Source organism: Physella acuta, unplaced genomic scaffold, assembly GCF_028476545.2.
Source record: "Physella acuta isolate Inbredline_101_S28 unplaced genomic scaffold, ASM2847654v3 ptg000774l, whole genome shotgun sequence".
Classification (NCBI taxonomy): domain Eukaryota; kingdom Metazoa; phylum Mollusca; class Gastropoda; family Physidae; genus Physella; species Physella acuta.
Window position 1 is genome coordinate 230,807 of NW_026732292.1, and position 18,511 is coordinate 249,317.

General features: G+C 38.7%; 1 protein-coding gene across 1 annotated transcript; it reads left to right on the top strand.

Moving 5' to 3' along the window:
* The first annotated feature begins 10,816 nt into the window (after window positions 1-10,816).
* LOC131950647 (fibroleukin) lies at window positions 10,817-17,765 on the top strand. The gene is made up of 5 exons (XM_059312859.1): window positions 10,817-10,976; window positions 12,821-13,632; window positions 15,258-15,383; window positions 15,817-15,936; window positions 17,200-17,765. The coding sequence occupies exons 1-5, from the start codon at window positions 10,922-10,924 to the stop codon at window positions 17,569-17,571; spliced, it is 1,485 nt and encodes a 494-aa protein (XP_059168842.1). The 5' UTR covers window positions 10,817-10,921; the 3' UTR covers window positions 17,572-17,765.
* Window positions 17,766-18,511: the final 746 nt, after the last annotated feature.

An 18,511-nucleotide genomic window follows, 5' to 3' on the forward strand; every position in this document is an offset into this window, starting at 1 on the left:
AAACAAAGTTTGAGGGGAGAGGGGGGTGCAAATCAAAATTTTGTCCCCGGGTAAAAATTTGACCCCCCCCCATGAGACGATCCTGGCTACGCCACTGATTTCAACATTTAAAATGTAGCTATATATTTCATGCTTATACGAAAACACATAAATGATTCGAAAAGTTTTTAAACATTTTAAATACATCATTAAATAAATATCCGAAACAGTGCAAACTTTGCCTTATTCTCTTCTGATATTTTTAGGTTAGCTCAGTCTTTAAAAGTGTTGTGCCTATAGACTTTGAACAAAGATCTGTACTATGTAACATATGTGTACCTGTATGTGTGACCACTAGCTGTCAGCATATCACAATGCTGTCTAGGAAAGCTCCCGGTTTTAGTTTAGGTTTAATTCAGGGCTATTTTTCTCTCAACGAATGTTAGTAAAACAAGCATATCTTGCACGATTTGCGAAGTTTTGGTTGTCACGTAAGCTTATTTGCTAGACTGCTGCTTCTTACTCGTGCAGTACCTGTGTTCTCTTTGTATCTATTCCTCTTTCTGTAGTTGGTTATCACAACATAATTACCCTCTCAACGAGATTTAAAAAAATTGTAATACATGGTGTGGTGTTGTGTGGAAGTGTGGTAATATGTAGATTGTAAAGATAAGTTAGGATGTTGTTATCAGGTGTAAGGTCGAGGTATGTTGTTGATATCAGGTGTAAGGTCGAGGTATGTTGACATGAGGTGTAAGGTCGAGGTATGTTGGTATCAGGTGTAAGGTCGAGGTATGTTGATATCAGGTGTAAGGTCGAGGTATGTTGATATCAGGTGTAAGGTCGAGGTATGTTGATATGTGGTGTAAGGTCGAGGTATGTTGATATGTGGTGTAAGGTCGAGGTATGTTGATATCAGGTGTAAGGTCAAGGTATGTTGATATCAGGTGTAAGGTCGAGGTATGTTGATATCAGGTGTAAGGTCGAGGTATGTTGACATGAGGTGTAAGGTCGAGGTATGTTGATATCAGGTGTAAGGTCGAGGTATGTTGATATGTGGTGTAAGGTCGAGGTATGTTGATATGTGGTGTAAGGTCGAGGTATGTTGATATCAGGTGTAAGGTCGAGGTATGTTGACATGAGGTGTAAGGTCGAGGTATGTTGATATCAGGTGTAAGGTCGAGATATGTTGATATCAGGTGTAAGGTCGAGGTATGTTGATATCAGGTGTAAGGTCGAGGTATGTTGGTATCAGGTGTAAGGTCGAGGTATGTTGACATCAGGTGTAAGGGCAAGGTATGTTGATATGTGGTGTAAGGTCGAGGTATGTTGATATCAGGTGTAAGGTCGAGGTATGTTGACATGAGGTGTAAGGTCGAGGTATGTTGATATCAGGTGTAAGGTCGAGGTATGTTGACATGAGGTGTAAGGTCGAGGTATGTTGACATCAGGTGTAAGGTCGGTATGTTGACATCAGGTGTAAGGGCAAGGTATGTTGATATGTGGTGTAAGGTCGAGGTATGTTGACATGAGGTGTAAGGTCGAGGTATGTTGATATGTGGTGTAAGGTTGAGGTATGTTGATATCAGGTGTAAGGTCGAGGTATGTTGATATCAGGTGTAAGGTCGAGGTATGTTGTCATGAGGTGTAAGGTTGAGGTATGTTGATATGTGGTGTAAGGTCGAGGTATGTTGATATCAGGTGTAAGGTCGAGGTATGTTGACATGTGGTGTAAGGTTGAGGTATGTTGATATGTGGTGTAAGGTTGAGGTATGTTGATATGTGGTGTAAGGTCGAGGTATGTTGATATCAGGTGTAAGGTCGAGGTATGTTGATATCAGGTGTAAGGTCGAGGTATGTTGATATCAGGTGTAAGGTCGAGGTATGTTGATATGTGGTGTAAGGTCGAGGTATGTTGATATGTGGTGTAAGGTCGAGGTATGTTGATATCAGGTGTAAGGTCGAGGTATGTTGATATGTGGTGTAAGGTCGAGGTATGTTGATATGTGGTGTAAGGTCGAGGTATGTTGACATCAGGTGTAAGGTCGGTATGTTGATATGTGGTGTAAGGTCGAGGTATGTTGACATGAGGTGTAAGGTCGAGGTATGTTGACATCAGGTGTAAGGTCGGTATGTTGATATCAGGTGTAAGGTCGAGGTATGTTGACATGAGGTGTAAGGTCGAGGTATGTTGATATGAGGTGTAAGGTTGAGGTATGTTGATATCAGGTCGAGGTATGTTGTTATCAGGTGTAAGGTCGAGGTATGTTGATATCAGGTGTAAGGTCGAGGTATGTTGGTATCAAGTGTAAGCACGAGGTATGTTGATATCAGGTGTAAGGTCGAGGTATGTTGACATCAGGTGTAAGGTCGAGGTATGTTGATATCAGGTATAAGGTCGAGGTATGTTGACATGAGGTGTAAGGTCGAGGTATGTTGATATGTGGTGTAAGGTTGAGGTATGTTGATATCAGGTCGAGGTATGTTGATATCAGGTGTAAGGTCGAGGTATGTTGATATGTGGTGTAAGGTCGAGGTATGTTGATATGTGGTGTAAGGTTGAGGTATGTTGATATCAGGTGTAAGGTCGAGGTATGTTGTTGACATGAGGTGTAAGGTCGAGGTATGTTGATATCAGGTGTAGGTCGAGGTATGTTGATATCAGGTGTAAGGTCGAGGTATGTTGATATCAGGTGTAAGGTCGAGGTATGTTGATATCAGGTGTATGGTCGAGGTATGTTGATATCAGGTGTAAGGTCGAGGTATGTTGCTATCAGGTGTAAGGTCGAGGTATGTTGATATCAGGTGTAAGGTCGAGGTATGTTGATATCAGGTGTAAGGTCGAGGTATGTTGATATCAGGTGTATGGTCGAGGTATGTTGATATCAGGTGTAAGGTCGAGGTATGTTGATATCAGGTGTAAGGTCGAGGTATGTTGTTGACATGAGGTGTAAGGTCGAGGTATGTTGATATCAGGTGTAAGGTCGAGGTATGTTGTTGACATGAGGTGTAAGGTCGAGGTATGTTGTTGACATGAGGTGTAAGGTCGAGGTATGTTGATATCAGGTGTAAGGTCGAGGTATGTTGTTGACATGAGGTGTAAGGTCGAGGTATGTTGATATCAGGTGTAAGGTCGAGGTATGTTGATATCAGGTGTAAGGTCGAGGTATGTTGTTGACATGAGGTGTAAGGTCGAGGTATGTTGACATGAGGTGTAAGGTCGAGGTATGTTGTTGACATTAGGTGTGAGGTCGAGGTATGTTGTTGATATCAGGTGTAAGGTCGAGGTATGTTGACATGAGGTGTAAGGTCGAGGTATGTTGTTGATATCAGGTGTAAGGTCGAGGTATGTTGATATCAGATGTAAGGTCGAGTTATGTTGATATCAGGTGTAAGGTCGAGGTATGTTGATATCAGGTGTAAGGTCGAGGTATGTTGATATCAGGTGTAAGGTCGAGGTATGTTGTTGACATGAGGTGTAAGGTCGAGGTATGTTGATATCAGGTGTAAGGTCGAGGTATGTTGATATCAGGTGTAAGGTCGAGGTATGTTGTTGATATCAGGTGTAAGGTCGAGGTATGTTGATATCAGGTGTAAGGTCGAGGTATGTTGATATGAGGTGTAAGGTCGAGGTATGTTGATATCAGGTGTAAGGTCGAGGTATGTTGACATGAGGTGTAAGGTCTAGGTATGTTGATATCAGGTGTAAGGTCGAGGTATGTTGATATCACTTGTAAGGTCGAGGTATGTTGATATCAGGTGTAAGGTCGAGGTATGTTGATATCAGGTGTAAGGTCAAGGTATGTTGATATCACTTGTAAGGTCGAGGTATGTTGATATCAGGTGTAAAGTCGAGGTATGTTGACATGAGGTGTAAGGGCAAGGTATGTTGCTATCAAGTATAAGGTCGAGGTATGTTGATATCAGGTGTAAGGTCGAGGTATGTGATATCAAGTGTAAGGTAGAGGTATGTTGATATCAGGTGTAAGGTCGAGGTATGTTGACATGAGGTGTAAGGTCGAGGTATGTTGATATCAGGTGTAAGGTCGAGGTATGTTGATATCAGGTGTAAGGTCGAGGTATGTTGGTATCCGGTGTAAGGTCGAGGTATGTTGTTGATATGAGATGTAAGGTCGAGGTATGTTGCTATCAGGTGTAAGGTCGAGGTATGTTGTTGACATGAGGTGTAAGGTCGAGGTATGTTGATATCAGGTGTAAGGTCGAGGTATGTTGATATCAGGTGTAAGGTCGAGGTATGTTGTTGATATCAGGTGTAAGGTCGAGGTATGTTGATATCAGGTGTAAGGTCGAGGTATGTTGACATGAGGTGTAAGGTCGAGGTATGTTGATATCAGGTGTAAGGTCGAGGTATGTTGACATGAGGTGTAAGGTCGAGGTATGTTGATATCAGGTGTAAGGTCGAGGTATGTTGATATCAGGTGTAAGGTCGAGGTATGTTGTTGATATCAGGTGTAAGGTCGAGGTATGTTGATATCAGGTGTAAGGTCGAGGTATGTTGACATGAGGTGTAAGGTCGAGGTATGTTGATATCAGGTGTAAGGTCGAGGTATGTTGATATCAGGTGTAAGGTCGAGGTATGTTGTTGATATCAGGTGTAAGGTCGAGGTATGTTGATATCAGGTGTAAGGTCGAGGTATGTTGATATCAGGTGTAAGGTCGAGGTATGTTGATATCAGGTGTAAGGTCGAGGTATGTTGATATCAGGTGTAAGGTCGAGGTATGTTGACATGAGGTGTAAGGTCGAGGTATGTTGATATCAGGTATAAGGTCGAGGTATGTTGATATCAGGTGTAAGGTCGAGGTATGTTGATATCAGGTGTAAGGTCGAGGTATGTTGATATCAGGTGTAAGGTCGAGGTATGTTGATATCAGGTGTAAGGTCGAGGTATGTTGTTGAATTAGGTGTAAGGTCGAGGTATGTTGATATCAGGTGTAAGGTCGAGGTATGTTGATATCAGGTGTAAGGTCGAGGTATGTTGATATCAGGTGTAAGGTCGAGGTATGTTGATATCAGGTGTAAGGTCGAGGTATGTTGACATGATGTGTAAGGTCGAGGTATGTTGATATCAGGTATAAGGTCGAGGTATGTTGATATCAGGTGTAAGGTCGAGGTATGTTGATATCAGGTGTAAGGTCGAGGTATGTTGATATCAGGTGTAAGGTCGAGGTATGTTGTTGACATTAGGTGTAAGGTCGAGGTATGTTGATATCAGGTGTAAGGTCGAGGTATGTTGATATCAGGTGTAAGGTCGAGGTATGTTGACATGAGCTAAGTGGTCAAGTAGATGTGTTATAAGTGAAAGAGAAATGAACTGGTTAGCAGGAATAAAGTATTAACTTTTTACCATTCTGTAACGACTAGAAATTCTGTAACGATTTTGTTACATATTGACACAACGACCTCCTATAAAATTACTCTCTACGTGATAACCACTTCCACCTCCTTTCATTTCTTAAAAAAAAACATCCAATAGTTCTTTTCTTCTCAACAGATCATTTAATTAACACCCCTTACAATATTTACATGAGCCAAATATTCCTCCGGCAGGTTCATTATGTAGATGGGGTGGGGGTGGGGGGTGGAAAAGGGGGTGCACTCCCGAAATAAATTAAAAAAAATGGAGGTTTTTTATACCGGTTCCCTATGATGTCATAATAATGGGATGTTTGTTTACTGGTGTAAGCCAAAAATAACCTGCCGATGTCAATGCTAATCCTAATCCTAACACTAACCCTAGTCCCACTATACTTCTAAGTCTAATTTCTAATTCCAAGATTAACCCTAGTCCCACTATACCTTTACCTGAGCTTATAACCAATTACACTTATTTTCTAAAGAATCTACTATTAGACGCCGGTAGTGCCAATATTCTAAAATTTAAACAACTAGTAATTAAAACATGGCATAATTTAATTATATTATCTAAATAACTTGTATCACGCAACTATTGCCCAATTATTAAGTTTTAATTAATTATTGAGTCTTATTATTAATTAGTACTGTATCTATTTCAACATCGCCCGTCCCTTAAATATTTTAAAATGTTATCAATGCAGCTTTATTTACTTGTACCCAGTGTTTTCTCTAAGTGTTATTGCGCAGTAGTTTTGAACCTGCCGCGCAGTCATTTGGTAAAATACATACATCCTTGTATAAGATTTTTAGAATACCGCGCACACAAAAAAACGCACCCTAGCATTTCCCCGTTAGAGAGAACGTTGCTTGTACCTTCATAAAAAACAACAACACAACAACAAACCCAGCCGTTCTAAAATTGGTTTAAACTTCCTGGTCCAGACTTGGTCCTTACTTGTGTGTTGAATTTTTTTTTATTGATCAAATAAAATGTGTGACTCTATGTACATGCATAGCGCATTTAGTTTGTGATGTAAAGTTTTGATACATTGACAATAAAATACTAATGTGGTTTCTTTAATTTTTGTTCTGTATACAATATATATATATATATATATATATATATATATATATATATATATATATATAATGTATGTATATAGTTTGTGGGTTGAGTGGGACTTGAGAGATCAGTGGGACGGAACCTACCCCCCCCCCCCTCCCCGAACGAAATGGAAAATTTATATAGAAAATATTTACTTTTAGTGTCCGCACACCGGAAAATTTAGTCCGCCCCCCCCCCCCCACCATGAAAATATAAAGGGCCTCCCCCCTCCAGGAGAAAAAAAGTCTGAAAGAAACACTGAGATAGATGGCTCTCAAATAACGATAGGGTATGGGTAAGGACAGCCCCATCAAGGTTGGGATGGAGAGTGCAGCTCTATTCCAATGAGTTTATTCTGTGAGTACTTGTATTTTGTCTGTAAGATCACAAAATACAAACCCACATTTTTAGTCCAGATCTTTACAGTTTCTAATTTTTCAATATAAAGGGAAACAACCGATTTAATACTTATTTTTTAGAGTACATCTTCTTATACATTAACTGAATTTAATTACATTAAGACACACATCAACGTGTTTAAATATTAAAGAGTAAAATAGTTTTCTCTAGAGATCTAGAACACCTGCTAATAAAATAAGTTTAAAGGAAAAACTTTAAGACAATTTAGTGCATCTGCTAAAACCATACGTTTAAAGGGAAATTTTTAAACCAATATAAACTTCATGAAACTCTATTGACTTTTGACCACAATTTGTTTAAGCTATTACCAGGGGTCGGCAACCCTATTATACGGAGAAGACAAAAGTTACAATTTACCAAATTTCCAAGTTTGTAAAGAGCAGCTAACATTTTTATTTCAATATTATAATTTTGATAAGGAATATATATATATATATATATATATAAATATATATATATATATATATATATATATATATATATATATATATATATATATATATATATATGTATAATTTAAAATAAATAGATTTTAATATGAAATAATATTTATTCATATAAAAACATACACATGTTTCGCAGAAAAAATATTAACGTAATTTATCTAGCTCTGCTAGAATAATAAAATTAGTAATCAAATTAAATAACTTTAATTATTGAATAATACTTACAATAGTTTGGCCTTGCATGCCTTTTGATAGTTTGTTTAAACCTGGCTCATAACTTTTCAATTTCAAGCATGCCTCTATTACTTAGTTAGTTGGCTTCTATACTTTGTATTCATGCAAGAAAACGCTTGCACGCATGAATGTTGACGCCATAGTACTTGCATTTCTTTTGAATTACTCAAATCTCTTAGTGGACAATCCTTCATTTTGTTTATAATAATGATGAAGTAATTCATGTTAATAGTAGCGTTGGTTTTATCACATTTTTTTTTCAAATTTTTCGAAATAAAGTAATTTACTGCTCTCAGTGTCTTCAACTAAATGAAGATTTTTTTCGAAACAAATTTCTTCAAGCAAGGCATATGCTGGGTTTTCCTTTCTTTGCAGTTTTACATTTAGCTCGTTTAGTTTCTTTGTGATATCCCCTTATGACGTCGAATGTTTCAATTTGGGATAGAAGATAATAGGAAGAACATTGAACTAGGGAGTAGTTAATATTCTAATATAATCGCTAGCGCTTATTGTTTATGTTTATTCTTATATCGATCATTACCGAGTGTTGCAGAACAGGATTTTTTATGAGTTTTGAAAATAAAATAAAATAATTATTAATATTTGCGAATGGAGTTGAAGAGCCACATCTCGACACCAAAAGAGCCGCATGCTGTGTTAAATAATAACCGAGCTTCATTAATTAAATGGACATCACCGAGTTGACGAGAATTGTTACGTCATTATTGTTGACGTGGATAAAAGTCCTGTGGTTTTTTTTTTTAATTTGAATTTTTGACATCACAGCAGAGGCGTAGCGACCCTTCCCGGCGCCCGGGGACAAACTTTTCGATTTGCACCCTTCTCACGATTTCGATTTGCACCCCCCTCGAGATTTCGAATTGCACCCCCCTATCAATCTTTCAATTTATTTTTTCAACCCATTTTGGCGCCCCCTATGGTCGGCGCCCGGGGACATATGTCCCCCCCCCCGCCCTCCACCCTCGCTACACTACTGCATCACAGTGACCGTACAAAAAAAATAAATAAAAAAAAATAAAATAATAAAAAAACCTGACATTTTTTTCTGAATTTTAATATTTTTAGAATCAATGTTATAAAAGTAGCAAATCCAGAGAAATTGTAAATTTGTTTTTGAGTTTAAGGCTACATTTCTAATCATTTTCCTCAAATCAAAGTTATAAACTAAGGTTTCACTTTCGTAAGATAAACATTGATTGGCTGTACAGGAACCCCACTTAATTTTATTTGTTCTGCTCACGTCGCTGATAAAGTTTTTTAATAAAATTATGTTTATAAACCACGTGACATAGTCCTGCCATTTTTTTTTATAGTTTCTGAGAAAAAAGGATGAACAAATAATTTTTCCTTTTTTTTTTGGAAAAAAAAATTGTTTAGTTACCAAAATGTACGAAATAAACCGGGAGTGATCTCCTCTAAACTTTCCCGAATTTTCAAAATTCAACGGGGGATGGCAACTATGGATATATACATGACTTTTAATCCATTTTTAATTATTCAAACTTTTAAAAATAGAATAGAATCTCGTAGAAAAAAGAATTGCACACCAACTGAACGCCAAACAAAATGTATATAATAGTGCGGAATATTATTAGTACTTTTTGATTCACATGTTTTTTTTTAGGAAATCGGAAATAGCGTAAATTACTACTTCCGATCAACGAAAATTACTCAAAATTTGAAAGATGGAAGAAAATTAAATCTTTTACTTACATGTGAAATTTTATTTATCTATCCGAAATAGTACTCAAGTAATAGGCTTTTAAAAAAATTGAAAGTAGAAAAAGTTCCACTTCCGGTTATTGGAAATCGCTCAAAAGTTGATACGGATCTACGAGTTTGATATAATACTTATATATGAAATTTCATCAACGTAGCTGTAACGGTACTCAAGTTATCGTGTTTACAGCACACACACACACAGACACAGACACACACATACACACACACACACAGACATACGGACAAGATTGCAAAACTATGTTTTTCCGTATCAGTGAGGTGTAAAACGTCGAAATTTGTAAAAATCTCGATTTTTATATTCGATTACAAGACTTTCTCTATATCTCGTATAGACGAGAAAGTAAAAATGAGCTCCGCCTAGCCTTCTACTTAAATAACCTATTAACAAACAAGGCGTGGAAAATAGAGTGATCTCCCATATAAGTAGAATCTCCGTCTCTGGCAACTCCCAAACCAGAATACAAACAGTCTTAAACGCCAGAGGTGTCGCGTGGTGGGGGGGGGGGTGTGTGGGGGGTGGGGTGTGGATTGCACCGGATGACACCACTTAGGGGGTGACACGAAGGCAAAAAAATAGCAAAATATATAGAAGAACAATATTTTTGTCTCTTTAGTTAATGATTAATTATAGTTAAAAAAAAGTCTTTTAGGTACGAATTAACGCTCCCGACAATGGGGGGGGGGGGGGGGGGGGCGCGTATGTTCTACACTATGACTAAAACCTGCTAACTATAGAGATAACAATGCTACATTTGGCTTTATTAACAACCGACTGTAGATAAACTTCGTTACTCTTAACTCTCCACACTTTAAATCTATCAACCAATGGGGGAGGGGGGTGACACCAACTGCAAAAATTTACAGAGGAAAAAAAAAGTTTTGTTGAATTTGTGTGTGTGTGTGTGTGTGTGGTCTATACTTTTTTTGTGGGGGGGGGGTGGGAGTTACACCTTGGGGTGCCGCACCGGGTGACACCCGACCTACCAACGCCACTGTTAAACGCTCCACCTTTTTAATTAACGAATGTAAATTTGCAACTGTTATTTTATAATCAATCATTCGTCCACCTTGTTTGTATGGTTGCTGGTGTTCATTTAATTAATTAACGACAGATGTTTTGATTACCCCATCAGCTAGTCCCTTTGTACCACGCCTTGTGGAGGCTACGTAACTCGTTTTTCCAACACGACACATCGGCCCACTCTTTACGGGGTAATAGTTTTTTTTATCCCTGAAAAAATACGTCCAAGAGATAATGGACAAATTATAAATAAATAACTTTTGTTTCAGAAGGTTAATTGGAAAAGCTTAATGAATTTTTAAAAATGAAACTATGGATGTATAGTGAAACGGGCGTGGTTAAAAATATTATCACGAATGTTGACGATCGCAATGCAATGTTTTGTTTTTCTTAAGAATCGTAACATTAAAAATACATCCCAGCTAATTATGTGACAACCATCCCTGCCCTTCCCCTTTTTCCCCTCAACATTTGAGGGATTAAAAGGGAAGAAACTGAAGGTATAAGTAGAAGCTGTAAGCGAGAGTTATCTCAATAGGTTCTTGGAGCTGTATGGAAGACTAGAGGCTTCATCAATGGCTGCTTTTGTTGTTGTGGCTCTGCTAGCCGTGAGTGTGGCGTTTACACTTGGTGAGTAGTGTTTGTGTGACGGTTTGTGTGACGGTTTGTGTTACGGTTTGTGTGACGGTTAGTGTGATAGTTTGTGACGGCATGTGAAGGTTTTTGTGACGATTTATGTGATGGATTGTTGCGGTTTGTGACAGTTAGTTAGACGACTTCCTTGACGGTTTGTGTTACATGTTAGTGTGACGACTACCTTGACGGTTTGTGTTACATGTTAGTGTGACGACTACCTTGACGGTTTGTGTTACATGTTAGTTTGACGACTACCTTGACGGTTTGTGTTACATGTTAGTGTGACGACTTTCTTGACGGTTTGTGTTACATGTTAGTGTGACGACTACCTTGACGGTTTGTGTTACATGTTAGTGTGACGACTACCTTGACGGTTTGTGTTACATGTTAGTGTGACGACTACCTTGACGGTTTGTGTTACATGTTAGTGTGACGACTACCTTGACGGTTTGTGTTACATGTGAGTGTGACGACTACCTTGACGGTTTGTGTTACATGTTAGTGTGACGACTTCCTTGACGGTTTGTGTTACATGTTAGTGTGACGACTACCTTGACGGTTTGTGTTACATGTTAGTGTGACGACTACCTTGACGGTTTGTGTTACATGTTAGTGTGGCGACTACCTTGACGGTTTGTGTTACATGTTAGTGTGACGACTACCTTGACGGTTTGTGTTAAATGTTAGTGTGACGACTAGTGTTATAGTTAGTTTATCGCCTAGTTTGTCGGCCAGTGTGACTGTGCAATTTTTAATCTGACTTCTTTAAACTTATAATAAACTTGTTAATCAGAAAATCCACAAAAAATATTTTTTATACATCTGCGTAATCCGCCCGATAGAAAAAGAAAATTGAGCACCATAAAACCAACCCAACCTAATACATAAGCCGCTACCTTAGGCTACACACTAGTCTCATTGAGTCTTTTTCTGCTGTGTAGTTAATTTTTTAAATTTCGGAAGCGAATTACCCCAACACAATTAAGTAGTGCGTGTCAACGTGTTATGCGCCTATTTATCAGCCTATTTTTCTTTTTGGAATTTCTTCCACACCCCTTGTCTATCCAAGAACAAACTTCAAGGCAGTCGTTGTTTGATTTGAAGTTGTCTCTCCTAGATATGTTGCTGTCCCATGCTATCGAGCCCCATCTACCCTGTGGTTCGAACTCGGGACTTTTAAGTTTAGCAAACATGATCACTAACAGCCCGACTACGCCGATTCCTTAATGAGTCTAAAATTCGATATTGAAACCAGAGTTTCTTCCAGGCATCTCTTCGGGGGGGCAAAGCCCCCCCCCCCCGAAAATTTTTTACCGCCCCCCCCCGAACGAAATGAAATTTATATAATTTATATAGAAAATTTATGCTTTTAACAGTGTCCGCCCCCCCCGAAGAAAGTCTACCGCCCCCCCGAAAATTTCAAGTGCCCCCCCGGAGAAAAAAGTCTGGAAGAAACACTGATTGAAACACTGCAATAATTTCGTTTGGTTTATAAAGATTTTTAGTTTACAAAAATTACATAAAAACGTTCAATGGCTCTGTTTTTATGTAATAAAGAACTAAAAGGAGAAAATATTATTTTCTTTAAATATATAATAAAACACTACTAATTAAATTGCTATACAGAAAAGTGTGGGTCACTATATTTCTATTGGATTCTTTTACTACTATTTAAGAAAATCGGTTAGAAGTGCTCAAAATTTCGCTTGGCCGTTTCGATCTATACAGGATGAAGACTTAAGTTAAATAAAAAAGCTTATAAAGACACTTGTTAAAAAAATTAAATATTTTAACTTAGTTAAATGTATGTGTTTTTTAAAAAAATATATGTGTTCCAGGCCTTGAACTTGATGTCAAAAGAGAGACATTCGTTAAAGGAAGTGAGAGTTTCTGCGGGCGGCTACGTTGTATGGAAGACATCACTCGCAAACCCAACTTCTCGGCTATCGTCAGCTTGAATGCTTTCACGTACACAGAAAATACCGGGAAGGTGTTCCTCACGTCCATTGCACTTGATAACCCAGTAGCTAAAACCCACAACTTAGCGGCAACAGAAATCTCGGGGAAAATCTCGAAATCTTCCAGCGAGATCTCGTTGGTCATACGCCCGGTGATAAACTGTTCGTATTCGACTTTTGGGTGCCAAGCTTCAATTTTAGATACAACAGGAGCGATCATACAGATAGAAAACGTATCTTTATCTTTATCAAAGTCTTCCAGCTATGACGGTGTCGGAGATGTAGGGTATAAGAAAGAAAACGTAATGCCGTCTTCAAACTCCAACTCAGATAAAGAAACCCAAAGACATGGCTTCAAAAGACGTAGGAGTTTACACGGAACGAACCGGACTCAAGACGACGGTTCGGATGGCGCAGACGGAGGGTCAAGACGTGACCAAGGGGATGAGTTTTTCAGCAACACCCTGCATACTCTGTCTGCAGAGTTGGAGAAATTGTCGACGGACGCCAAGGGAACCTACTCCAAGTTTAACGACAGGCTAGACTCCCTGTCTAACACGCTACAGCAAGTCACCTCGGCACAGCAGCAGTCCTTGGCGAAAACAGACAGGGCGTTGGCGGATATGAGAAGGGCGGTGGAAGAAATGAGGGGTCTGTCTCCCAATAATGATCTTTTGAGATCCATCGAAACGGTAAGCTTACATTTGAACTATTACACATATAATATGTTTTGAAAACTATCGAAGCTGTAGGCACACATTTAAATTATTTCACATAAAATATGTTTTGAAAACTATCGAAACTTTAGGCACACATTTGAACTATTACACATACAATATATATTGAAAACAATCGAAACTGTAAAAACACATTTTAACGGGCACACATTTAATTTAGAGTCCTTTAACTTTAGCACATATTTTAACTATCACTTATAAATTACAGTAAAAATCATCAAAACTGTAAGCACACATTTTAACTACTACACATACAATATGTATCGAAAAACTATCGAAACTGTAAGGACACATTTTAACTACCCCACAAATAAAATAACAATGAAAGTATGAAAGCCATGGAAAGGGGAAAGTTTATAAATTTTCATTTGGGGTCATCCATAAATGACGTCACGCTTTTTTTGGACGATTTTTACCTCCCCCCTCCCCTCCGTCACATGTCGTCACAAAAAGCCAGACCCCCCCCCCTAAAATGACGTCATACGTCAACCTACAACCCCCCCTCAAATTTGCAGTTGAATTTTTTTTAAACATCGATATTTTTCCAAAATCTTGCCTAAACTATTACAATTTATTAAAACAGTTATCTAAAACGCGAAATAACGTCTAAAATTCGTTTTCAAACATTGCTTTTTTATAATGCAAAAATGTGACGCCGCACCATCTGAACCCCCCCCCCCCCCTCATCACACATCGTCACAAAATAACGTGTGACGTCATTTATGGATGACCTCTTTTGTCTAAAATTCACGAGTTAAATAGACTTTAAAAAGTTAGTCACACTTTAAACTGTAGCCTACTTCTTCTAAGTTAACGTAGAAAAAAAAACTTTAAATACTTTTCTAAAGTAATAAATTACAAAACTAATTTATATTAAGCCAGTAACATGCACTAAAAGTTGTACAGTTAAAATTCTTGATATTTGATAGGTGTTTACTAACCGAGCTCAATAAATTCGCTTTACCGTATTATAAAAACATAACACACTATAAATGTGTAAATATGATCCTTCATATGTAAGCAAATTACACATGCCATATGTAATCTTGTCTGCTTACATGAGCGCCTGTGTAAGACTCACGACTCTAACTTACACATGCCATATGTAATCTTCTCTGCTTACAGGAGCGCGCGTGTAAGACTCACAACTCTACCTTACACATGTCATATGTAATCTTGTGTGCTTACAGGAGCGCCTGTGTAAGACTCACGACTCTAACTTACACATGTCATATGTAATCTTGTCTGCTTACAGGAGCGCCTGTGTAAGACTCACGACTCTACCTTACACATGTCATATGTAATCTTGTCTGCTTACAGGAGCGCCTGTGTAAGACTCACGACTCTACCTTACACATGTCATATGTAATCTTGCCTGCTTACAGGAGCGCCTGTGTAAGACTCACGACTCTACCTTACACATGCTATATGTAATCTTGTCTGCTTACAGGAGCGCCTGTGTAAGACTCACGACTCTACCTTACACATGTCATATGTAATCTTGTCTGCTTACAGGAGCGCCTGTGTAAGACTCACGACTCTACCTTACACATGCCATATGTAATCTTCTCTGCTTACAGGAGCGCCTGTGTAAGACGCACGACTCTACCTTACATATGCCGAGCCATTCGGTGGTTGACCTTGGATTAGGTAAAGACGTTCTATGTGACACAAAGACCGATAAAGGTGGTTGGATTGTTATACAGGTGAGTGATGGCGGCTACCAGCCAGAGGCGTAGCGAGGGGGAGGGGCAAGGGGGGGACATATATCCCCGGGCGCCGACCTTAGGGGGGCGCCAAAATGGGTTGGAAAAACAAATTGAAAGTTTGAGGGGGGGGGGGGTGCAAATCAAAAATTTCGAGGAGGGGGGGGGGGGGTAAATCGAAAGTTTGAGGGGGGGGGGGGTGTAAATCAAAAGTTCGAGAGGGGTGCAAATCGAAAGTTTGTCCCCGGGCGCCGGGAAGGGTCGCTACGCCTCTGCTACCAACTAGTGTTTGTAGATGTTTGATTGTTTGATGGGGGTGGGGATACTAGTATTTGTAAGCATTAGAGTATCTTGTAAAACTCTTTCCATATCTTCACCACCAACCCAACTCTTATGTTTGATGACGTGTTTGATGACGTGTTTGATGACGTAGCGACGAGCCTACGGCGACACCAACTTCACTAGAAACTGGAACGACTACAAGATGGGATTTGGATCTTTGTTTGGAGATTTTTGGATGGGGAACGATTTCATCAGCCTCCTTACCACCCTGGTAAGTATACGTTCTGTCTTCATGTGCGTCGTGCAGAGTTTCTTCTAGGCATATCTTCGGGGCGCCCCCCCCCCCCCCGAACGAAATGGAATTTATATAGAAAATATATACTTTTAACAGTGTCAGACCCTCGAAAATTTCAAGTGCCCCTCCCCCCCCCCGGAGAAAAAAATCTGGTGTCGTGGCAGATCTAGATGATTCGAAAGTTGTATGTCTAGTGTAAGGTGTGTAGGCTGGAATTAATGATGTAACCAGTGTGATGTGTAAGATATTTCGTTCAGATGGTTTATCTTCGGACAATAACAAAGATGTTGTGTAAGTTACATAATCCGTGCTATGTTGTGTTAGACGTATTACATCTTTAAAAGTTAGTCCGACGTATTAAATTTATATAGAGTAGTATGGCGTGTCAAATTTTTGTTGGGTAGTAAGACATATTACAATAATGGTTACAACAAATAATTTAAACACATCTAGCACCTATCAATTTCATGTGCCATTTAACACAGCAGTATTTCTCTCAACACATTTTAAGTTCAAGTAACACAATCGTCAACACAGAACTTCCAACAATTTCTATTTCCATGTTTCACATTTTTTTTCTAACCAATATCTAAACACAATCGTCATGCTAGATGTTCTAATATATTCGGTTATCAAGATTTCACAGATTTAGTTTGACAATTTCCTCACCCTCTTGTCCGCAATTTTTCATTCCAACGTTATAACATTATCGCGAATCTGTGGCCTTAATACAGTTCTATATCTAAAGGTTCAGAGTTTCTTCCAGGCACCTCTTAGGGTGGGGGGTGGGGGCTAAGCCCGAAGAAAGTATACCGCCCCTTCCCCCGCCGAAAGAAATCGAATTTATTAGTAAATATATACTTTTACCAGTCCCCCCTCGGAACATTTAGTCCCACCCCCTCCCCCCCCCCGGAGAAAAAAATCTGGAAGAAACACTGTAACGTTTTGGTGTAACAATAAACTATCACTTCTATATAAGATGGACTCAGTGTAAACCTATTTACTGAATCACTTAATATATCCGGATAGGCTTCTAACCTCCAAATGGGATACAATATATATATATATATATATATATATATATATATATATATATATATATATATATATATATATATATATATATATATATATACATGGATCAGAAGGAAGAATTTTGTTAAAGATCGCTGTTTTTAAACAGCTGTGCTAAACTTAAATACGTTCCTTTAAGAGTTAATTCCCTTTTTTCCCCTGTAGGGTTACAACCATTTGAGAATCGACATGAAGTTACAGAACAGAAAATACTACGCCTCGTACGTGGACTTTCATGTCGGCAACGAGAATTCCTTATACAAGCTGAAGCTCACCCCGTTCAGGGCGAGCGTCCGCGACAACTTCAAGGAACAAAACAACCACATCTTCGTCACCTACGACCGCTCCAACGGCGTGGATAACTACAGCTGCGCGGACTGGAGGGGTGCCGGGGGGTGGTGGTTTGATAACTGCCTGTCGGTGAACCTCAACGGGAGGTGGAGGAGCCAGGAGGTGGACAAGGGGGTCATCTGGGCCGACATCACGGAGTGGAATAACTCGCTGGATTTTGTCGAGATGAAGGTTCGTAAACATTGATGATACTTACTTCCCCTTACAACGATCACACCGTTAAAGGGAGACAAGTACTAAGGTACAGAACGATTAAGGATCACTACGCTTTAGCGGTGTATGTGAGTTAATCAAGCCTTGTACCTTTATCTTATCTTCGTGTACTTTTTTTTTCTAATTTCTAAATGATTTTAGATAAATCAAATAAAAGTTAAAAACTATTTTTTTTTGTTTTGTTTTAATTAAAAATGTTGACAACGAAATTGAATAATTTCAATGTGAGGTTGTAATGTTTGTTATTTAATTTTTCCTGTTAAAATTGTCAACTCCCTAAAAAATAATACCTATCATCGGTCTAAGGCACTTTGTGACCGGCAAAAAAAAAATTAAAAGATTTGTTTGTAAAAAGCCAAATAAGACTTTCTGTGTAAACTAAACACCCAAACAAGACGAAAGTACCGGGACATAGCAGGTGTATAAATAGAATCAATGCTCAGCAACTTTAAATTTCTCTTATTTCTCAATAACATACTAATGGATATCACCATTTTCCGTTCGTGCCTAAAGCGCATGGGGAAGATGAAGTAGAGTTCATCTGCCTCAGCGTATGAAAGGATAGCGTGGTCAGCACTATGCCCATCAGTCTTTGTTTTCCTAACGTGAGCTAGGTACCCATCAGAGCTGGGTGGACTCAGTGACGTTCCACTGATTTAAACCCGGATTCAAGCTAGAGACTCTCAGGTTAGCAGTCTGACTCTCTACCGCCAATATAGAATGCAAATCTTGTATTAAAACGTAATCAAACTTTAATTAAGATTAAAACACAATTAAATACATATGAAATAATACTAAAAATAAAACACAAACAATAAACTCAATTATATTTTAAAACTTTCACCATATCACCGTGCAAAAATAAAGGATTTTAGCAAAACTATTACATTAACAGTATGTGTTAATTCATCAA